Source organism: Mytilus californianus, unplaced genomic scaffold, assembly GCF_021869535.1.
Source record: "Mytilus californianus isolate M0D057914Y unplaced genomic scaffold, xbMytCali1.0.p SCAF_1, whole genome shotgun sequence".
NCBI lineage: Eukaryota > Metazoa > Mollusca > Bivalvia > Mytilida > Mytilidae > Mytilus > Mytilus californianus.
In genome coordinates, this window is record NW_026262581.1 from 16,067,150 (window position 1) to 16,091,745 (window position 24,596).

At 32.1% G+C, this 24,596-nt stretch overlaps 1 protein-coding gene across 1 annotated transcript; it reads left to right on the forward strand.

Moving 5' to 3' along the window:
- Nucleotides 1-746: 746 nt before the first annotated feature.
- LOC127712606 (protein SSUH2 homolog) lies at nt 747-23,680 on the forward strand. The gene is made up of 13 exons (XM_052219176.1): nt 747-815; nt 1,947-1,990; nt 4,883-4,966; nt 7,983-8,061; nt 8,284-8,416; nt 9,738-9,798; nt 13,477-13,604; nt 18,858-18,920; nt 19,484-19,602; nt 20,197-20,289; nt 20,868-20,970; nt 22,587-22,685; nt 23,221-23,680. The coding sequence occupies exons 1-13, from the start codon at nt 802-804 to the stop codon at nt 23,365-23,367; spliced, it is 1,167 nt and encodes a 388-aa protein (XP_052075136.1). The 5' UTR covers nt 747-801; the 3' UTR covers nt 23,368-23,680.
- The last annotated feature ends 916 nt before the right edge of the window (nt 23,681-24,596 follow it).

Here is a 24,596-nt window from a genome sequence, read left to right on the forward strand (position 1 = left end):
CGCCTTCTACTCCAAAGCAAAAAAATAATATAACTTCAGAAAAAAAGAATAAATCCAGACAACAACCGAATGGTTATTATATTGCGTCTCGTGATCATTTATTTTGCAATAGGGAAGGCCTTATATCTTAATAAATTTTATACTTCGCCACGGTCTATAACGGGTAAAGTTTTTCTATAAAACAAAATAGTAAAAATTAATCCAATAATATGTGAACTATCTTCCAGTACAATTGGCGCAGTTGTAAATTTTATTTTCTTATTTTTAAAACTTCGGATTTCCAAAATGCTGGTAATCGGACAATTGATCTGATAAAAAATTATTGCACTTGTTCACTTGTTGTCGGAAAACTCTAAACTATGTTCAAACTTTCGGTAAAACGGAAAAGGAATTGATGTGGTCATTAATTTTGCCTCAGAAAAGTACCTGGAGAAATGTATCTATTAAATTGTTTCCCTTGACGATGTGATCCAATTTTTCTGCTACAGTTTTTAAACATTCAATACACGTACAATTAAATCTTACAGTGATAGTAGTAACATTAAATGAACCTAATAAGCCGTATGTATGTCATTGAAAATTACCAAACCCAAAGGTATTTAAGTAATTGAAGAAATTACTAAAGGTTACCTGTATTGGCCGGTCAGAAATTAAAAACCTTTGCACACGGCACACTCACTCTGACCAGTGGTCTAAATTTCTGACCGTTGATTACTATTGATTCGTTGAAAACAAACAGAAATATAATTGTTGGTTTCCAACTGTAATGTATAAATCATTTTGACGAACCAGAACTACAAAATGGCACAAATAGGGTAAGCCATGTTTATCATTCATCCTATATTTTTATAGTAGCATATATTAAAACTTTCCACGAGGTAATACCTGCTCTAATGATTTGTTTGTATTATAAATAATTGATGCATGTAAACCTATATGTACTTACTTATGTATGGTAGGAATTTATAACGTCCATGTTTATACATTTAAAAACTTTTGTTGTTTTTTTTTAGGGGGGGCGGTATTCAGCAAACTAAAAATATTGGGAATATTTATTTTCTAAACCTTGGCTAGACGAAAAAGGTTTATTTGATTTAAAAATTATGTCCAGTGATATTGTCAACATATATTTGTCCGGCTCACAGAAGTTCCCGTGGAGACTGAATTATAAACAATGCTATAAAATCAGTGTCTGTCGGAACGAAAGATTCTATTTTCTGTATTCCGTTAGGAACAGATACTGTAATATTTCTTCCATTTTGATCTTCTATTTATATAGGCACTTCATTTCCAAGAGCTGCCATATGCAATATTTTATTCAAAATAGCAAAATATTATATGGATATTACTGCTGATTTCAGATTTTAGATAAAGTTTTTTGCCATAAATATTTACAGATTAAAACAAATTTTACCTTTGCTGACTTACTTTTGACATTAAGTCATTAAACCATTGTCTGCTCCCCTGGTAGATATTGAGCCGGAATTTTGGTTGATACTTGAGAGTTATATTGAAATTTTAGATTAAAAATAAAAGACATGTTGACCTACATTTGATCTAATTGTGACTACTGGACCATGAAACTTAAGAAAATAGTTTTTTATCCAAATTTAAGGATATTGTGCGGATATATGTGTTTTTTGTTTGTTTGTGTCATTTTAAAACAGTTACTGTAACAAATGTCTTTTGTTTTGTTTCAGTTGAAAAACATTTTGAAAATCTTGTTTCCAATCTTAATATTTCAAAATCGGATGAATAGGGTAGATCTTGTAGATATAATACTTTAAAACATTTTTTTTTTAACTTTGACGGGTTGAAACAAACCTAAAACATTGGGTGATTACAAGATAAAAGACTCGACCTTCTTGGACCTTATAGTTTCTTTTATGTTTTCTTTTTAAGCAAATACATGCAAGCGTCTATTTATACTTTCCATTTTTTTGCAGACCTGGTGCAGGCGGTCCAGATTCTGTCGACAAAAATGATCCAGGTTAGTTCATGGAAATATTATGTGTTATATGTATCACATATTGGTTTCTTATTTTCATTTACAGATATATATATTCACATTACTTAGCACCACCATTAAAATTGTTGACCAACCGTGCTTTATAGAATAAAAAAAATGCTGAAACTGTTTACCTTAGCAAAGCTCCTTTTAACAAGGTAACTATTACCACTCTGTGTCCAAAAACAATATTGATGTAACATTATGCATAAACTAATGAATCAAGTTTGCAAGATCGGTAGCTGTTTGCTTTTTTAAAAACAAACACACATTTCAATGTGGGCACTATCTTTCTAAGAGCATGCACATGATAATGCAATAAATACGGATATACTTATATCCAGATGCAACGTTATATAAATGGCAAGCCCAAAGGAAGATGTATGATACGAGCCATTTACTTAGCACTAAAATTGCAAAATGAAGTTATTTAGGCATTTTTTGCAGTTTTGCAGTATCTAAAATTCAAGAAGTTCAAAGCCTGAATGCAAATACTTGCATTTTTAATAAAACGGTGATAACATTTCGATAAGAAAAGACCAATGATGAAGATAGGTTCGTTCAGGCAAAATCATAGGGTCCACCATACATTAATGTTAAATGATGGTTGTTCTTTTGTCTCTCTTGTGGCAGTATGGAGACTGGATATTTGAAAGATATGCTCTTCTATATGATATAACTCACTTGTATTTGTTTTTGAGTTTTACTTGGCATTAAAACTTTCTGTATTTCAATTGTCTTTATGAAGTACGGTTATGTTGAGGAATGTGTGTTTATTTTAGCTTAAACTTCATTCTGATTGGTCATATTGCGATGCTTAGACTTGTTGAACAGAGCTCATGTCAAGCACACATGTTTTCAAAGTCTTTAACTTAGCTGTGTTTACACAACAAATTTCGACATGCATCTTTAATTTTGCTGTAAAAACGACCCTTTAGCATCTCTAATGAAAGTATTTTGAAGAGTTTTATTTTTAGAACACCAACACAACTATAATTGCCTTATATTAATAAACAACCAAAAGAAATCTAAGGACCCGAATCTGATCGTCAAAATCATACACAGACACATTTATTTTCATACAAATGTGAAGATTTTTTTACACGTGACGTCTGTTAACTTTTACAAAAATCTTCTCCTCTGAAACTACTGGGTCAAATTTAACCAAACTTGGTCACAATCATCATTGGGGTATCTAGTTTAAAAAATGTGTCCGGTGATCCGGTCAATCAACCAAGATGGCCGCCATGGCTAAAAATAGAACATAGGGGTAAAATGTAGATTTTGGCTTATATCTCTGAAACCAAAGTATTTCGAGCAACTCTGACATGGGGTAAAATTGTTTATCAGGTCAAGATCTATCTGCCCTGAAATTTTCAGATGAATCTGACAACCCGTTGTTGGGTTGCTGCCCCTGAATTGGTAATTTTAAGGAAATTTTGCCGTTTTTGGTTATTATCTTGAATATTATTATAGATAGAGATAAACTGTAAACAGCAATAATGTTCAGCAGAGTAAGATCTACAATTAAGTCAAACTTGACCAAAATGGTCAGTTGACCCCTTAAGGAGTTATTGCCTTTTATAATCAATTTTAACCATTTTTCGTAAATTTTTGTAATCTTTTACAAAAATTTTCTCCTCTGAAACAACTGAGACAAATTTAACCAAACTTGTCCACAATCATCATTAGGGTATATAGTTTAAAAAATGTGTCCGATGACCCCGCCCGCGAACCAAGATGGCCGACAAGGCTAAAAAAAAGTACATAGGGTAAAATGCAGTTTTTGGCTCATATCTCTGAAACCAAAGCATTTAGAGCAAATCTGACAGGGGTAAAATTGTTTATCAGGTCAAGATCTATCTGCCCTGAAATTTTCAGACCAATCAGGCAAATCGTTGTTTGGTTGCTGCCCCTGAATTGGTAATTTTAATGAAATTTTGTCGTTTTTGGTTATTATCTTGAATATTATTATAGATAGAGATAAACTGTAAACAGCAATAATGTTCAGCAAAGTAAGATCTACAATTAAGTCAACTTGACCAAAATGGTCAGTTGACCCCTTAAGGAGTTATTGCCTTTTATAATCAATTTTAACCATTTTTCGTAAATTTTTGTAATCTTTTACAAAAATTTTCTCCTCTGTAACTACTGAGACAAATTTAACCAAACTTGTCCACAATCATCATTAGGGTATATTGTTTAAAAAATGTGTCCGATGACCCCGCCCGCGAACCAAGATGGCCGACATGGCTAAAAATAGAACATAGGGGGTAAAATGTAGATTTTGGCTTATATCTCTGAAACCAAAGCATTTAGAGTAAATCTGACATTGGGTAAAACTGATTATCAGGTCAAGATCTATCTGCCTAGAAATTTTCAGACCAATCAGGCAACACGTTGTTGGGTTGCTGCCCCTGAATTGGTAATTTTAAGAAAATTTTGCAGCTTTTGGTTATTATCTTGAATATTATTATAGATAGAGATAAACTGTAAACAGCAATAATGTACAGCAAAGTAAGATCTACAAATAAGTCAACATGACCAAAATTGTCAATTGACCCCTTAAGGAGTTATTGCCCTTTATAGTCAATTTTTTACAATTTTTTCATAAATTTTGTAAATTTTTGTAAATTTTTACAAAATATTTTCCACTGTAACTACTGGGCCAAGTTCATTATAGATAGAGATAATTGTAAGCAGCAAGAATGTTCAGTAAAGTAAGATCTACAAACACATCACCATCACCAAAACACAATTTTGTCATAAATCCATCTTTGTCCTTTGTTTAATATGCACATATACCAAGGTGAGCGACACAGGCTCTTTAGAGCCTCTAGTTAATCCATGAGTATAGTTAACATTCTATTTTAGTCATACTTGAGGGAGTAGGAGAAAATGTCCAGGTTGGTTTACCGACGGATTTGTATGTTATACCTGGATATTCAGTTGAAGGAGGTAAGTAAAATGTTACCAAATGGAAACACAAGAAGATGTGGTATGATTACCAATGAGACAACTCTCCACTAGAGACCAAAATCTTGCATAGATACAAAGATTTGGTTTGCAAGTTTGGCTGTACCTGTAAAAAACTTATTTCGGACGGAATAACACATCTAAAATTTTACGGTAATGTTGTTTACCGAGCCCGGAAATTTATATACGATCCGGGTAAACTTATCAATCCTTTAAATAAACTTATTCTAAAAGGTTACCAATTCAACACTGTAATTAGATCTTTGAATGTTGTTTTTATTGGTATAAATATTGATTTTGTTATCAGTAAATTAAAATCATAATAAATAGTTTTGTTATACACATATGCACTTTAACGGTACTACAATCTGTCGATACCTTTATTTTGGCATTGCACAAAGTCTGTTTTTCTCTGACTGTTAATGACGTCTTTACACTAAATCCATCGGATGTTGGATGATGTGTACTGATTGATATTTTAGTCTTAGATACATGATATTTTTATTAGTTGTTATTGGCTTTGAACTAGCTTTCAGTAACTGCGAGTACTCTCAGATCTGAACTTAGTGTCCTTTTTGTTGTTAGGGATGAGGGATAGATAAATACCCTGCCACGTCCGGTCTGTGTTTTTGTTTGATTGTTCTGCTTTGTATCGATCTGATGAGTTAAGCTTTTTTCAGCTTATTTTTATAGTTTGTTCTTATGTTGTGCTGTTTCACCACTGTCCCAGGTTAGGAGAGGGTTGAGCGCTCACAAACATGTTTTACCCCGCCACATTCTTTATGTGCCTGTCCCAAGTCAGGAGCCTGTAGTTCAGTGGTTGTTGTTGGTTCATGTCGGTCATATTTGTTTTTCGTAAATTGTTTTGTTATAAATTCAAGGCCAATAGTTTTCTCAATTGAATTGTTTCATATTTTTTATGTCGGGGTCTTTTATAGCCGACTATACGGTATTGGTTTTTCTCATTGTTGAAGGCCGTACGGTTGAGTATAATTGCTTACATCCACTTCATTTGAACTTTGGTGGAAAGTTGTCTCATTGGCAATCATACCTCATCTCCTTATTTTTAAAATGACATAGAAGTAAGCAACCATAGGTCACCGTACGGCCATTAACAATAAGCAAAACCCACACCGCATAGTCAGCTGTAAAAGGCCCCGAAATGACAAATGTGAAACAATTCAAACGAGAAAACTAATGGCTTGATTTATGTACAAAACAATAAACGAAAACCAAATAAGATATACAGCAACAAATGACAACTACTTTAAGTATTTCTTAAAATCCTCATATAAGTAGCAGACTTTTTTCGCTCTCAATATACACAAATACTGAATAAAGCATTTGTGACTTTTAACTTGAATTTCTGCAATATCTAAACGTGTATATGACATTGCCAAACAAAGCAGATGTCCAAAGTTTTTTGCAGAAGTCTCCGCCTTCTTTATTTTAGTACAGGGTCGAAAGACAATAAATCAATAGTAATATCATTCCAAAACCAGGGCGAGATCCCGATTTAGATACGTCTAGTTAAACAATTACCACATTCCCAGTCAACCTTGCAAACAAAATCTTAATCGTCGCGAAAAAGATGCTTTACATATGTACATTTTGTTACTCCATTAATCGAGATTTAAATATCTCGATTAGAGTCGAGATATCAAAACAAATATTTAACCCATCGTTTTTTGATGCTATAAACATTGTTCTTAGTCCGGAAATTTACTATAATTTTATATTTCAACCAAATTAATTTGTAAAAATATATTATACACATTAATAGGAGAAAACTGAAACATTTGAAGATAAACCTATGAATAAAATAAAAACAAATGTTCTTCAGAGAATGCTGTGTCTTTCAAAAGACGGTTTGTTAAAATTCAACCATACTGCCTTCAAATTTTTTTTTTAAATGTGTTATCATATGAAATATTTATATATATATAACTCTATAAGTGACGAAAACTTAATCCAAACTATATAATAGCTATTCAAGTTATATTTAAGTATATCTTTTCTGTCAATATTTAAGTTAAGATTTTAAATTGAAAACAACGTTCAAACCTATGATTGCGTTGGATAAAAACCGCAATTTTTATACGTGTGCATGCAAAACAAATTTCTTGGTAGATGGGTCTAAATACAGCACAAACAACATTTTCCAAAAGACCAAAAAAAGTGAAAAAGTATATTTTAACAAAACGCATTTGACTAGCAGGTCGAACAACGGATGTTCTTAAACCATGCCGACTGCAATTGGCGATTGTCAAATAAACGGATCACCAGATGTAACAAATTGGATCTTAACTATTAATTCAATACCAAACAGAAAACAATAAACTTGCGAAAAAGATGGTATACCACAAACAAAAGGTATAAAAATTAGTACACCATATACGGATTTCGACAATTAATGTCTTTTCAGTGATGTTAGGAATCGAAACGGTATTTGGAAGGCTATTTAATTTACCTCAATTTAGGATAGACTCTTGAATTTTGAAGTGCCAAAATAGGATGAACGGATCATATAAATCCGAAGGCAAATATATTACAAGCCCAAACGAAAAAATATAAACAATTCTAAATTGAAAACAACGTTCAAACCTATGATTGCGTTGGATAAAAACCGCAATTTTTATACGTGTGCATGCAAAACAAATTTCTTGGTAGAGGGATCTAAATACAGCACAAACAACATTTTCCAAAAGACCAAAAAAGTGAAAAAGTATATTTTAACAAAACGCATTTGACTAGCAGGTCGAAAAACGGATGTTCTTAAACCCTGCTGACTACCAACGGATGTTCTTAAACCCCGCTAACTGCTATATATATAGAGAGAGAGATGTAAATCGTTTAGACAACATATCTCCTTAACATAATCAGTACTATTCCGATTATATTTTAGCATCGAGAATTTAATTTTATTAAATTTTATACTTATGAAACCTATAACATTACATAACTGAAATCTAACTATTTAACATATATTTTGTTGCAGGCTCACTTCCACCGCCAATGCCGCCACTGGCAACAAATATCCCGGATAAAGCTACTTATAAACAACCAGAAATGCAAGAGTAAGTTTCAATAGTACTCGTGCAATCTAAAAACATGTCATGCAAGGGAAACGTTTAAGTCATAACTAAAAGAATGGGGATTTGGTTATATGTCTGTATGACTAAAAATTATTTATTACGGATATTTGTTTTGTTTTTTTTTAATAAAAAAACAGTTTTCTTGTGCTTATTATACAGAAGACATGTCTAAAAATAATAAACTTTTTTCCATTATCTTTTAAGGGTTCCAGTTATATCACACGAAAGAGCGAAGAAAGCACTGCTTGACCACATAGAAACACAATGTTGCTGGGGAAAGGGAACAGCCAATAAAATAACAACGTTTGAAAACCTTGAATCTTCAACAACATATCATGTAACTAATATATCGTTTATGACACGGAGATTTTGAACGAAAAACACATACATTGAAAACTGTTACGCTTTTGTAGTATTTAACAGCCTTTCCCTTAACCTTTGTTACGCAAGTATTGATTTAAATGCTTCAAATTTACCGTGATTGTGTGAGTTTCTTCATTTGAATCCATATCGCAGTCATGATGCGCTGAAGTAGACTAGTCTGCAACACGCCCAATGATCAATAAAGTGTGAGATTGATTGATTGAGTGTTGATTGCTTAACGTCCCGTGGCAAATGTTTCATGCATGTTCAGAACAAGAACAAACTAACAATAAATATAAAAGGTATGTCCTGTAATAGGGGCCATCTGGGATGAAGGTCGGGAAAATTTGCACTGCCACTGGAAAATTAGGATATGATTGGATAGGGACAGAATTTTTGCCTTGCAACACGCCACGTTCGGAATCCTCAAAGAGTTGTTGCAACGGTTCTAAATGTGCAGAGAGCGTGGTACTATCTCTACACGAGGCATTGGATTAAACGTCCCCATTCTGACCGGAAGTGACTGTGTACCAGTATATCCACCACAGCAAAACGGACGCCCCATTTTTGCAAGTGTTTCACTGCCGGTCGGAAGGAGTAACCATCTTTCTATTCCACAATCACCCTTTGGAGGGGGAGAAAGGTTGGGGAGAAAGCCAGTGCATACTTATGTTCTGTCTTAATTATCATCTTTAGAAATGAAATAAAAAATAAAAAGGTATAATTGCGATTTTTGCTTGAAATTGTTTCACTCAAATTGTCACAAACATAAATTTGATAAAACTTAGAGGAATTTAAATATAAAAAAGGGTTTAATATACATTAAAGATTTCTAATTTATCTCATGTTCATAAATAAAATAAACACGATATTCGTTGTCCTTTATATTGCTGCCGAAGACAATTTTGATACAATCATGAACATTTTAGATGTTTTCGTAAAATTCTGCATGGAAAAACACCAAAATCAATTAATTGCTGTCTAAAAAAACAACAAAAAATACCCCAAAGTTAAACGTCCGAAAACATTTTGGTTTTGGATAGTATGTCCCTTCAGCAGAAAATTTTGTTAGATTCATTGAGAATTAGCCTTGCCCTCTATGGGGAACCAAACGACAAAAAAAAAAAAAAAAAAACTGAAGAGATTTAAAAAAAAATCTTTTCAACAGTATTAACGATAAAAAGAAAAAACAATATTTTGTAAAGATACACTATTTATTCGGTACAGCAATGCAAGTCATTTTTATGCCTCCGCCGCTAATTATTAAAGATTGTTTTTTTACATTTTGTTCACAGTACACACTGGAAACCTTTACAGAAACTAGATCAACACAGTGGCAAATGGAACCATTCAGAGGTACATGAAAACCTTGTCACAATTAATTTAAAGGTTTTACGATGTATGCACAATAGTCTATTCGTACAATCTAGTTTGTCATATCAACTTTTATATCCAGAACATGATAAGTACCTAAATAAGGGTAGCAGTTAAAATATCTTTATCACGACATAAGAGAACATAACTATTATTTTTTTTTTTTTTGCAATAACAGATCTTGAACTCAAATACTTGGGACCAGTCACCTAAATTACTCAATTGATACCGGTTTATTTTTATCTTAAAGGAGACATGACACGATTTTCAATTTGTGTTTCAAAATGTTTATTTATACTTAACTTTCCTCAAAAATACATCGATAGCAATATAAGTGTCAACTATTTAGGAAAATATGTATTTTAATCGGAGATTTTAATGCAACGATTTATCGACCTGTCAAATATGCATATTTCCATCCCGGAAGTCACTCAGAACGAGGCTACTACGTCAGTGGTTACATTCATTCATATTGGCATATGGGTACAGCACAAATTTAGTTTCGATTATTATCCAACAAAACGCATGACAGTGATAAACAATGATTATGTGTGATGCCGATGGAATCAACAATATAATTAAAAATAATATTGACATGATATTTTCTGTTTTTTGAATGACACGCAGACTTAGAAGGTGTAAAGATGGGACTTCTTAACAAGCCCAAACTACACTTCTTTTCGCCTACTTTCATTAGGATTCCAGAGTTGGGGTCTCGGGTGCCATGCCATGAGTTCATCATAGGTCACAGGTGTACGGTACAGATGATTGAGTTTCGCAATTTCAGGTCTCGTTTGAAGTTGCAAACTTCAAGTGTCACTCCACATGGGGGATTGATAAAGACATATAGTGATTACGCAATATTACTTCATAAGCTCTTTGTGTACATCCTGGATGTTGGTATTGCCGAGGGCACAGGTGAGATTGGAATATATTATTGTTGTGTACAGAAAACAGGTACAACTACCTGATCATATATGTTTAATGAATACCTGTAGTACGACCATACAATACCCTATGCACCACCAATTAAATTCCCTAACCCGTGTTGATAACTAATAGACAACCTGTATATAGATCTTATTTTTATTGCTTTTAAGAATATGCAGATATAAAAAGGTTTATAACAGATGCATTTTTTATTTGACTTCTTGAGATGGAAAAGTAATATTCTTGTATGCTTGCAAGTCTATAACTTCATAAGAAATTGTTAGGCATAAAGCATAAAAGCAAACAAGGAAATGATACGAGAATGTGAATCATAAGTCTTTTACATTCTTTTTCTGACACATTCCCTTTTTCCATTCTCAATTTTATGATATTGAACATCGAATATAATTATTGACAACTATTTAGTTGGTAAAGATTCAGATGATGAAAAACATTTCTTTTTAAAATGGAAACTTTATAATAAATGAAGAAAGTGTCGTTTACCGTACGGCCTCCAATAATGAGAAAACCCCATACCGTATATTCGGCTTTACAAGTTCTCAACGTGAAAATGTGAAACAATTTTAACGAGAAAACTAACTTTTTTATAACAAAATAATTTCCGTAGAAAAAAAAATTGACAGACATGAATCAACGACAACAACTGATCTATATGCTCCTGATTTAAGACAGGCACATTCAAAATGTGTCGGTAGTATATGTTTGTGAGCGCCTACGGTACCCTCTCCACGTCCCAACATGTGACAGTGGTCTTACAGCAGTACATAAGAATTATAAAAACCAGTCTAACGCAAAAGATCGGTACGAAGAACCACTAACGTTAAAACAATAGAGACAACGCACAAATACTGTTAGCTAGATCAAAGCCAAGTACAGCTAATACACAACTCATGTTCTCGAAGACTGAAGTATGTTACATGTAAACATTTTCCTGCTCAGTTCGATTGAAAATCTAACATTTATTCAAATGACCCCTTTTATAAAAAAAATTTTGAAAAAGAACATTATGTGTTGCGAATATTTTCCTGGACTCAAGCGTTTTCCTGGTAGCAATAAACAAATTGATTGCTAAATGATATTTGGAAGAGAGGGGTGGAAAAAAGTGAATTTGAATTTACTTTGTGTAATTCCTTAAATTTGAAGTTAGATTTATAAGGGTCTGGATTGAATAGCATACTTTAGAAGTGTAGTATCATAACTGTATTAATTATTTCAACATAAGATAGTTTTTCTTAGAAATGTATGATTTTTAAAGGTAAATAACATAACACGTGACTAAATTACACTACAAGTGCCTTCTTACCTTTTACCTGGTCAAGTATGCTATAGGTGTCAACATTTAATCACTAAAACAACAGCCTCCAATAAATGTTTTGTATTGTGTAATTTTATACATTAGATGAGACGTAAATAAAATATTGAATTTAATTGTTTACATAAAAGGGGGAAAGTAATAAAATTGTTAATTGAATATCCTAATGCAAAAATAGTGTGATAAAGGATTTTTCACTATACAAATCCTTTGTGTGATGTATGGTTTCCAACCAAAAAAATTATAAGCATAACTTTTGGTGATAATTTATACCTATTAAAAGTCTCTATGTAATAAAAAAAAATAAAAACGGACACTTTGCGAACGCCTGATTTGACTTTTACTATCGTTTTTTTTTTCCTGCTTCTGGCGCACACATAATTATAACATTACCGTAACAGAGAGAAAGAAAAGAACAATTTGATCATCAATAATTAGAAATTTATATTTTCAATCATGACTAAAAAGTAGTTTTATTTAAATGAAAAAATGCAGAAAGCGGTCTATTAAATTTATTCATCAGACAAACCAAATATGTATGGTAACAATCCGATCGGTATTGTCTGAAAAATCGTCGTTTTTGGACTCTTCGCATGAAGAATTAATATCCTTTTCTTGGTTATTTTTTACACACAATGTCTTTATAGTTTGTCAGTAATCTGGAAAAGTGCTGTCAATACCGTCCATAGTGTATCGACATCGTCCAGTTAAGAGACATTTTCCCAACTTGTAACCACTGACGTAAGCACGATCACGTGATCGTTATCTAATTAAAAATCATTCTTAATGACAAGCGCTTGATTCTTTGACCAGAAAAATGCTAATTTATCAGGTTTTGACCAGCAAAATTGTACAAAACATGTTTTAAGACTAATATTTATTAATTTAATAATAAAAAATTTTTTTTTAAAAATCGTGTCATGTCTCCTTTAACTTGGAAATGTTCTTACCATTGATTGCTAGACGTTTAAGTTTCAGCTAAATCTATATATAAAAAAATATATGTCTAGTGATAAAAGAAAACTATCCACAACATCTGATTTTTATTTTAAACTAAAACCAGATATAGCGCTCAACATTAGAACAGGATCGAGTGATCGGTTACAAAAAATATATCAAAGATACCAGGCTTATAATTTTGTACGGCAATCTCGCGTTTCTACGAAGTGAATTAATATAGTTAATGATATAAATTATACCTTTCTTAATTGATTCTTGCAGGAAGCAACAAATTGTATTATAAAGTATAAATATAATTGTTCATTTTGTTCAGAAACATTGAAATTATTATGTGTAATTAACCTACCACTCTGTAGATCGGAGTTTTCTTATGAGAATGATTTCAGGTTGAAATTTAAAAAGATTTTATCAGTCACATTGTTTTTGTATTTTTACAGGACAATTTATAGACGGACCAGAAAATGGGATTCCAGTACACCCTTGGGGAATCCCATTGACCGCGGTAGAACAGTTTAGGGATTTTGAGACTCGCAGTATGGAGGTTCCACATACAGCTTCCGTCAGGGTAGGTGCCTATTTGTCTTATATTGTGTAAGGGTAAAAGTCTGTTTGTTTAGATTGGCATATGGTAAGTACTTGTTTGTTTATATTGTGTAAGGGTAAAAGTCTGTTTGTTTAGATTGGCATATGGTAAGTACTTGTTTGTTTATATTGCGTAAGGGTAAAAGTCTGTTTGTTTAGATTGGCATATGGTAAGTACTTGTTTGTTTATATTGTGTAAGGGACAAAGTCTGTTTGTTTAGATTGGCATATGGTAAGTACTTGTTTGTTTATATTGCGTAAGGGTAAAAGTCTGTTTGTTTAGATTGGCATATGGTAAGTACTTGTTTGTTTATATTGCGTAAGGGTAAAAGTCTGTTTGTTTAGATTGGCATATGGTAAGTACTTGTTTGTTTATATTGCGTAAGGGTAAAAGTCTGTTTGTTTAGATTGGCATATGGTAAGTACTTGTTTGTTTATATTGCGTAAGGGTAAAAGTCTGTTTGTTTAGATTGGCATATGGTAAGTACTTGTTTGTTTATATTGCGTAAGGGTAAAAGTCTGTTTGTTTAGATTGGCATATGGTAAGTACTTGTTTGTTTATATTGCGTAAGGGTAAAAGTCTGTTTGTTTAGATTGGCATATGGTAAGTACTTGTTTGTTTATATTGCGTAAGGGTAAAAGTCTGTTTGTTTAGATTGGCATATGGTAAGTACTTGTTTGTTTATATTGCGTAAGGGTAAAAGTCTGTTTGTTTAGATTGGCATATGGTAAGTACTTGTTTGTTTATATTGTGTAAGGGTAAAAGTCTGTTTGTTTAGATTGGCATATGGTAAGTACTTGTTTGTTTATATTGTGTAAGGGTAAAAGTCTGTTTGTTTAGATTGGCATATGGTAAGTACTTGTTTGTTTATATTGTGTAAGGGTAAAAGTCTGTTTGTTTAGATTGGCATATGGTAAGTACTTGCTTGTTTATATTGTGTAAGGGTAAAAGTCTGTTTGTTTAGATTGGCATATGGTAAGTACTTGTTTGTTTATATTGTGTAAGGGTAAAAGTCTGTTTGTTTAGATTGGCATATGGTAAGTACTTGTTTGTTTATATTGTGTAAGGGTAAAAGTCTGTTTGTTTAGATTGGCATATGGTAAGTACTTGTTTGTCTTATATTGTGTAAGGGTAAAAGTCTGTTTGTTTAGATTGGCATATGGTAAGTACTTGTTTGTTTATATTGTGTAAGGGTAAAAGTCTGTTTGTTTAGATTGGCATATGGTAAGTACTTGTTTGTTTATATTGTGTAAGGGTAAAAGTCTGTTTGTTTAGATTGGCATATGGTAAGTACTTGTTTGTTTATATTGTGTAAGGGTAAAAGTCTGTTTGTTTAGATTGGCATATGGTAAGTACTTGTTTGTTTATATTGTGTAAGGGTAAAAGTCTGTTTGTTTAGATTGGCATATGGTAAGTACTTGTTTGTTTATATTGCGTAAGGGTAAAAGTCTGTTTGTTTAGATTGGCATATGGTAAGTACTTGTTTGTTTATATTGTGTAGGGATAAAAGTCTATTTGTTTAGATTGGCATATGGTAAGTACTTGTTTGTTTATATTGTGTAAGGGTAAAAGTCTGTTTATTTAGATTGGCATATGGTAAGTACTTGTTTGTTTATATTGTGTAAGGGTAAAAGTCTGTTTGTTTAGATTGGCATATGGTAAGTACTTGTTTGTTTATATTGTGTAAGGGTAAAAGTCTGTTTATTTAGATTGGCATATGGTAAGTACTTGTTTGTTTATATTGCGTAAGGGTAAAAGTCTGTTTGTTTAGATTGGCATATGGTAAGTACTTGTTTGTTTATATTGTGTAGGGATAAAAGTCTATTTGTTTAGATTGGCATATGGTAAGTACTTGTTTGTTTATATTGCGTAAGGGTAAAAGTCTGTTTGTTTAGATTGGCATATGGTAAGTACTTGTTTGTTTATATTGTGTAAGGGTAAAAGTCTGTTTGTTTAGATTGGCATATGGTAAGTACTTGTTTGTTTATATTGTGTAAGGGTAAAAGTCTGTTTGTTTAGATTGGCATATGGTAAGTACTTGTTTGTTTATATTGTGTAAGGGTAAAAGTCTGTTTGTTTAGATTGGCATATGGTAAGTACTTGTTTGTTTATATTGTGTAAGGGTAAAAGTCTGTTTGTTTAGATTGGCATATGGTAAGTACTTGTTTGTTTATATTGTGTAAGGGTAAAAGTCTGTTTGTTTAGATTGGCATATGGTAAGTACTTGTTTGTTTATATTGTGTAAGGGTAAAAGTCTGTTTGTTTAGATTGGCATATGGTAAGTACTTGTTTGTTTATATTGTGTAAGGGTAAAAGTCTGTTTGTTTAGATTGGCATATGGTAAGTACTTGTTTGTTTATATTGCGTAAGGGTAAAAGTCTGTTTGTTTAGATTGGCATATGGTAAGTACTTGTTTGTTTATATTGCGTAAGGGTAAAAGTCTGTTTGTTTAGATTGGCATATGGTAAGTACTTGTTTGTTTATATTGCGTAAGGGTAAAAGTCTGTTTGTTTAGATTGGCATATGGTAAGTACTTGTTTGTTTATATTGTGTAGGGATAAAAGTCTATTTGTTTAGATTGGCATATGGTAAGTACTTGTTTGTTTATATTGTGTAAGGGTAAAAGTCTGTTTGTTTAGATTGGCATATGGTAAGTACTTGTTTGTTTATATTGTGTAAGGGTAAAAGTCTGTTTGTTTAGATTGGCATATGGTAAGTACTTGTTTGTTTATATTGTGTAAGGGTAAAAGTCTGTTTGTTTAGATTGGCATATGGTAAGTACTTGTTTGTTTATATTGTGTAAGGGTAAAAGTCTGTTTGTTTAGATTGGCATATGGTAAGTACTTGTTTGTTTATATTGTGTAAGGGTAAAAGTCTGTTTGTTTAGATTGGCATATGGTAAGTACTTGTTTGTTTATATTGTGTAAGGGTAAAAGTCTGTTTGTTTAGATTGGCATATGGTAAGTACTTGTTTGTTTATATTGTGTAAGGGTAAAAGTCTGTTTGTTTAGATTGGCATATGGTAAGTACTTGTTTGTTTATATTGCGTAAGGGTAAAAGTCTGTTTGTTTAGATTGGCATATGGTAAGTACTTGTTTGTTTATATTGTGTAAGGGTAAAAGTCTGTTTGTTTAGATTGGCATATGGTAAGTACTTGTTTGTTTATATTGCGTAAGGGTAAAAGTCTGTTTGTTTAGATTGGCATATGGTAAGTACTTGTTTGTTTATATTGCGTAAGGGTAAAAGTCTGTTTATTTAGATTGGCATATGGTAAGTACTTGTTTGTTTATATTGCGTAAGGGTAAAAGTCTGTTTGTTTAGATTGGCATATGGTAAGTACTTGTTTGTTTATATTGTGTAAGGGTAAAAGTCTGTTTGTTTAGATTGGCATATGGTAAGTACTTGCTTGTTTATATTGCGTAAGGGTAAAAGTCTGTTTGTTTAGATTGGCATATGCCGGTAAGTACTTGTTTGTTTATATTGTGTAAGGGTAAAAGTCTGTTTGTTTAGATTGGCATATGGTAAGTACTTGTTTGTTTATATTGTGTAAGGGTAAAAGTCTGTTTGTTTAGATTGGCATATGGTAAGTACTTGCTTGTTTATATTGTGTAAGGGTAAAAGTCTGTTTGTTTAGATTGGCATATGGTAAGTACTTGTTTGTTTATATTGTGTAAGGGTAAAAGTCTGTTTGTTTAGATTGGCATATGGTAAGTACTTGTTTGTTTATATTGCGTAAGGGTAAAAGTCTGTTTATTTAGATTGGCATATGGTAAGTACTTGTTTGTTTATATTGCGTAAGGGTAAAAGTCTGTTTGTTTAGATTGGCATATGGTAAGTACTTGTTTGTTTATATTGTGTAAGGGTAAAAGTCTGTTTGTTTAGATTGGCATATGGTAAGTACTTGTTTGTTTATATTGTGTAAGGGTAAAAGTCTGTTTGTTTAGATTGGCATATGGTAAGTACTTGTTTGTTTATATTGCGTAAGGGTAAAAGTCTGTTTGTTTAGATTGGCATATGGTAAGTACTTGTTTGTTTATATTGTGTAAGGGTAAAAGTCTGTTTGTTTAGATTGGCATATGGTAAGTACTTGTTTGTTTATATTGCGTAAGGGTAAAAGTCTGTTTGTTTAGATTGGCATATGGTAAGTACTTGTTTGTTTATATTGTGTAAGGGTAAAAGTCTGTTTGTTTAGATTGGCATATGGTAAGTACTTGTTTGTTTATATTGTGTAAGGGTAAAAGTCTGTTTGTTTAGATTGGCATATGGTAAGTACTTGTTTGTTTATATTGTGTAAGGGTAAAAGTCTGTTTGTTTAGATTGGCATATGGTAAGTACTTGTTTGTTTATATTGTGTAAGGGTAAAAGTCTGTTTGTTTAGATTGGCATATGGTAAGTACTTGTTTGTTTATATTGTGTAAGGGTAAAAGTCTGTTTGTTTAGATTGGCATATGGTAAGTACTTGTTTATTTATATTGTGTAAAGATAATTGTGTTTGTTTGTATTAGATTGACTGAAAGTCAGTTGTTGACTTTTCATATCCGATTTGTTTCATCACGTTTGTGCCACAAATAATCTGTGATATTTATTGAAAAAAATCCTAATTTTTGGACGATTTCAAACATTTTTTTTTAATCGTTTTCTCTTCACAACTTCAAGGATGTATATCAAACAAATATTACTATTTCAGTTTCAAACCATATGTGTTGATTGTAACACCAAATAATGTTGTAGAAGTAGATACATATATTTAGTGTAATTATTGTGATTGAGCTATACATGTTGTTGATTGGGCTATAGAGGAAATGTTTTGAAAAAGCTTAAACCAAATGCCAAATGGTAACAGCATATTATTTATAAATTATAGATAAAGGCACCGAGATCACCCATATGCCCAAACATAAGGTATTTCATCATTGTTTAGAGAACACAATGTTTTGTGTCCTATATAAGCAATTATAAGTTTCATTTGAAAAATAGTTGTACAATAAGGGTATTGTGAAATCAAACTCCTGTTTTTTTTGTTAATCAAGTCTATTGGTTTTCGTACGGAAGGATTATACTTCTTTACCATAAATAAAGGTTGTTCTCGTATTTCATGTTGTGGTTAAAAAAAGAAGTTTGATCTCTTGTAAATGTACGTTTAGTTCTTTAAAATATTTCGTCAATTTCGTCTTTTCTATAACCAAATAGCCTTTCTTGGCGGGAGTGACCTAATATAAACGATTCATGTTTTAGCCTTGTCACAGATGTCAAGCTGGTGGATTTCTTATATGTGCTGGCTGTGAAGGAAGAGGACGGGTATGTATATCTGAATCAATAGAACATTTCTCCCGTTTTTGATAGACAAGACAATACTTTATTTGAGTCCAACCTCTAAATTTGATTTAAATAAAACATACCAGTAATTTATATAATATAGACATATAATATGCTAGAGCCACTCTAAACCGAGTTACGAGAGACAATCTTTAATATGTACATAATCTACAAAATTTAAATAAGCAATATCATATACATTTAGTTTTCTTTAAAATGTCATTGCAGTATAAAACTTTTATTAAAAGTACAGATTTTCATTTGTAAATAGAAATATTAATTTCGCGTCATCAGACAAATACATACCTAACGGTTTTGAACTGCAAAAAAAAAAACACCATCAAAGTTTATGTTCTTTTCATTTATCTAGAGACTCAGTGTCATATTTTGTTATTCTATTTGCATACACGTGGTGGTTTACTGCTATTATCTATTGTATGAAATAAAGAGTATTGTCTTCTGTAATGACTTATTCAAATTATCTTTTCATTTACTGTGTACTATTGTCTTTGTTATGTCTACATAATTACATTGTTATCTTTTAGCTTTATTGTGGTATGTGTAAAGGAAAAGGAAGGAGACAACAGCGTGTTAAGGACAGTCAGGGTGTATGGAGAGCAGGAGTGCACAACTGTGATGTATGTGGTGGATCCGGCAAAAAGCCGTAAGTATCAATTGTACAATCGAAAGAAGTGTCAACGTAGCGACAAATTACATAAAATAGATACAAAAGTTACCAAAGAAATAACACAAATCAAGTCAAAGAGAGTTCTACAAACATTGCAAAATACGGAGAACAACGAAAAGACAATACATAAAACATGAAAGACTGTCTTACTCGACCCCACCAAAAATCCGCAAGGATAAGAAGATTCTACTTCACAAGTGATACCCGCCCTTTTTCTCATGATTGCAAACGCACAATACAATCCTTCTAGAGAAGGCCTATTTATACCTAACATTGGTAATGAGAAGGCCTATTTATACCTAACATTGGTAATTTAGTGTTTGATAATACTTTTTTTAGTTGGGGTTAATGTGAATACAAAATATGTTTTATAACATTTTCAATTGATCTTAATATTTAGTTGATTTGTATTTCTTATTTGCCTTAGTTACACAACTGCCGAGAAATGCAAAGTAAACTAAAAGTTATGATATTTATGTACGTCACTCTGAGGAGGAGACTTTGTTTTAACAAAATACATTCTAATTTTAGAGGTAATAAAAATCATAGTACCTTTTTTTAATATTTTAGTTGCTCACGCTGTAATGGAACTGCACGAGTGACGTGTCCAAGTTGCCAGGGACAAACAAAGCTGAAATGGTACATTCAGTTGTTGGTTACATGGTTAGTAACTTGAATTTTACATGAACATAAACCAGTATCGCGTAGTTAACCAACACACAGAACCATCGCATGCGAGTGACATAAAATGGTTATCTCAGTACATGTAAATGCAAATTATTGGACAAGGACCAATATCTACTTTTTTCCCTGTAAATCATAATATAATATAAAAGAAATATAAATTATACTATAATTCTTTCAGTCTTGTTTGTTTTTGTTTAGAATGCATATTTGTGTAAAGGTTGGCGATCTGTGATGATAAGTTCACACACTTAAATGTCTTTTTGTAACGTTTACACAAGTGATCGATTAAGCATCTAAAAATTTACGAAATTTATAAAGTGTAATTTTCATTTGCTAACACTGGACCGATACCACTACTAATGAACTGTTAGTCCCCGAGATTATTAGCAGCTGTAATTATACGTAATTTGTGATTAAGAAGAAAAAATCAAAATCCTAAAGAAATGAAATGTCAAACGGCTGCAATGCATGCTGGACTATTTAAAGGGTTTTGGTATATATGAAGCTAAGGAAAACCTCATGAGCTTCATGTATATTCATATTGTTACTTTCAGGAAAACCTATAAAGGTGATCATGTTGTCGGAAAATCCAATGTTCCAAAAGTACTTGTGAGCAGAGTTCCTGGAACAATAGCTTTCGAAGATGTACAACCAATGGTATGATTGAATACAGTGTCATGTTAAAGGTTCACAAAGAACATAAACCTAATGTATTCAGTTTTACATATGCATGTAAGAGGGGAATAATTTTACATGAATTCATGCTCCCTCAGTTTTTTCTACCATGATTTGTGTCTTCTTTATTCTATTTATCTGATTTAAACATCAGTAAACTACTGTTGTCTCTAATTTAATATCAAGAACTTTCATCACGCATATAATAGACTAATGTATTTACTTTAATTTAGATGGCTACATTTTACAAGTTTTACAAAAAAACATAAATGTTTGCATGAAGCGAAATAACCCAATAATCGTCTGCGAAAATTATTAATATTGGACCTTGAAAAACATTTTTACATTCAATCGGAGAAATGTTAAGAAAGTTCACAGTTACATCTCAACATATTGAAATTAGTGTTGTATGAATGTTTTGTAATAAAAAGTTGAAAACATAATTGGTTAACATGTTCACATTAACATATATTTTTTTGTTTATATTTCATATTTTTGTAGCATTTAAATGTTATAATGCAGATAAAAGATCAGAGTACTTTGACATGTTATCACCCTGGGGAAATTTCTAAAAGCTATTTTTAAGCCCCACCTAGGGGCATTATGTTTTTCGGTCTGTGCGTCCGTTCGTTCGTCCGTCCGTCCGTCCATCCGTTCGTCCGTTAGTTCGTTCGTTCGTTCGTCCGTCTGTCCCGCTTCATGTTAAAGTTTTTGGTCAAGGTAGTTTTTGATGAAGTTGAAGTCCAATCAACTTGAAACTTAGTACACATGTTCCCTATGATATGATCTTTCTAATTTATATGCCAAATTAGAGTTTTGACCCAACTTAACGGTCCACTGAACATAGAAAATGATACTGCTAGTGGGTCACCCGTGTACTATGAACACAATCTTGTTTTCGATTGGTACTGCTAGGTATATGTGAAAATTATTTATCTTCACTTTGTTCACTGGAACAAAATAACTGAATATTATTTTTATATATCTGCTAGAAACATCAAAGAATAATATAATATACAATTGTTTACAGACTGAAGTATGTGTACAAAGCGGCATAACTAATGTCTGTGTTGTTAAATTCTATTTTTCCTTGTTTACGTTAAAATCAGAGAGCGGATTCGTTTATCCTTATTTTGGTATCAAGTCTTTTTGTATGTGCCTGTCTTAAGTCAGGAGTCTGTAATTCAGTGGTTGTCTCTCGTTGTCGTATGTCACATTGCACTTTGATTTTGATTTTAGCATTGCTTTCTCGTTTGAAGTGTTTCACATTTTGTCTTTCCAGGACCTTTTATAGTTTACTATACGGTATGGGTTTTGTACATTGACGAAAGCCGTACGGTGGACCTTTTATTGTATCTGGTGAATAGTTGTCTCATTGACAATCTTACCACATCTCCTTATATTCATATTTGAATATTAAACTTTAATATATATTTAAGACTTGGAAACTTATATCTCAGGAATTTTCAGTTGGAAACAGTTTTTTTCAAAATATTTTATGATGTTGTGAAGATTTTTTTTTTCAATGCTTCATTGGCATATGTGTGCATTATATTACTAGACATGCTATGACTACATCGAATACCATTCCTTTTCAGTTATATCCAATAACGAAGTCTCCAGATCCTGAAATTATGACAGCCTCCACTCGTTTGTTGGCAGAACAGAAATTCCCACATTCTCTTATTTTGATGCAGGTACGTTATTACAATGCGTGTTTGCCTTAGATGTTATATACACACATTGGGCTGTCAAGTTATTAAAACCATTTGTTTTGATGGATTTAATTTGGGTTGATGCCGTATGTTGAGCAGGATATTTTTATCATCCCGGCATACCTTAAATCAACTCTGCCTTTCCTGTAAATAGCGAGAAGATGCCAATTCCAACAGGATAGTAAAATTTTAGGTGGATGAAAAAAAATGACAATACTGCGCTCAAAAGAAACGAAGAAAGACTGGCAACAGTTCACACAATAATATAGAGAACTAAGAATTGAGTAACGCGAACCAACCAAAAAGCAGATGGGTGATCTCAGGTGTTTCGGAAGAGTAAACATTTCCTGTTGCACTCGTGACACCCATTGAGTTGCTTGAAGCAATTAAAAAAGAAACTGTTCAATAATCATAAAGAAATAAGACCTTTTGTTTACATTAAGTCAAATTAATAACACTAAGAAAGTCTTGCAACAAAAACTATCTCTTTACATTCTAAATATTGTTATATTTTCAGCGACATAAGATAAAAGTGGTCCCTGTGACAAAATGCGAGTACAGACATAATAACAAACTTATCAGTTATTATGTTTATGGTTTGGATTGTAGAGTTCATGCTCCTGATTATCCTGACCAGTGTTGTTTTGGCTGCGAGATTATGTAAATTATTTGATTCTTGATTAGTTTGAAAAGTTGGAACTATTTAAAGTGAATGAAATCATTATAGATTTTCATGCAGTGCATGCCACTTGTTCAATATTAGATATTTTATGCATTTTTATCGTCTGTTCATTTTACTAGACCATTTACTTGGATTTAAGCTTTGTGTTACTTCTTTTTAAAAAAGAAATATTTTATTTGTGATCAATGATTTTCTTAGAGATTTCGTAATTTCCGTCCAGTTTATATGCATGTGATCTTTTTTGTTTTTTTCCTTTAAATTCTATGCTTGTTTAATAAATATTTATTACACTTGTCGTACTATTTCTTGGCTTTTGTACTTTTACAGTATTATTTGACGTTTCTATTAGATAAGTTAAGTTTGAATGCCTGATTTTTATTGTTTATTTTTTTTATGTTTTTGTTTACTTAAGTGCAATTTATTGTGGATGGTTTTAGATATTTAGATATGCTGCATAAGGTTAATTTCTATTGAAATTTTTTCAACGTATAATGGCTGGCTTATGGTAAGGCTTAATTGCATAAATATATTATGCTTCGGGTATACAATGAATATTGTATTTATCTGCACTTTTTTTGGGATCTTGGCTGGAAGAACAAATAAGCAGACATTTTGTCATTCCGAATATGGAAAGGTTGGAAGTGGACTTTTTATCTGATGTTCTTGTAGGGAAAGCACCATGCTCACTGTACGTGTCTCATGTTCACATCTTGTTGTCAATATAACGGAATTCTATATGACTCTCATACAAGTGAGGGGTTAAGCTAGCTATAAAACCAGGTTTAATCCACCATTTTCTACATAGGGAAATGGCTGTACTAAGTCAGGAATATGACAGTTGTTTTCAATTAGTTTGATGTGTTTGAGCGTTTAATTTTGCCATTTGATAAAGGACTTTTCGTTTTGAATTTACCTTGGAGTTCGGTATTTCTGTTATTTTTCTTTTTACGTAAATAACCATTGCTATGACTTCTTGAGGGTCGAGACATTTTTGTCCAAACTCGATCAAACAGAAGATGCCAAAAATACACGTAAGTTGGGAGCAATGCTAGAGAAGGTCACCCCATTTCATAATTGTAGTGAACTAGTAATTGACATGGGCAATAGAGGAACAATGGATATCGACACAACAATAGGTGATATAAACGTTGTAAATGAGTGGACTGTATCAAGTGAAATACAGGTGTTTATTTGTTAAACCATCTTCTGCA

Excerpts from the sequence above, each read along its gene's own strand:
- LOC127712606 (XM_052219176.1), top strand. Across the intron at positions 1,991-4,882 it reads TGTCGACAAAAATGATCCAG|TCATACTTGAGGGAGTAGGA; the intron begins GTTAGTTCATGG and ends ATTCTATTTTAG. Across the intron at positions 19,603-20,196 it reads GGTGGATCCGGCAAAAAGCC|TTGCTCACGCTGTAATGGAA; the intron begins GTAAGTATCAAT and ends TTAATATTTTAG.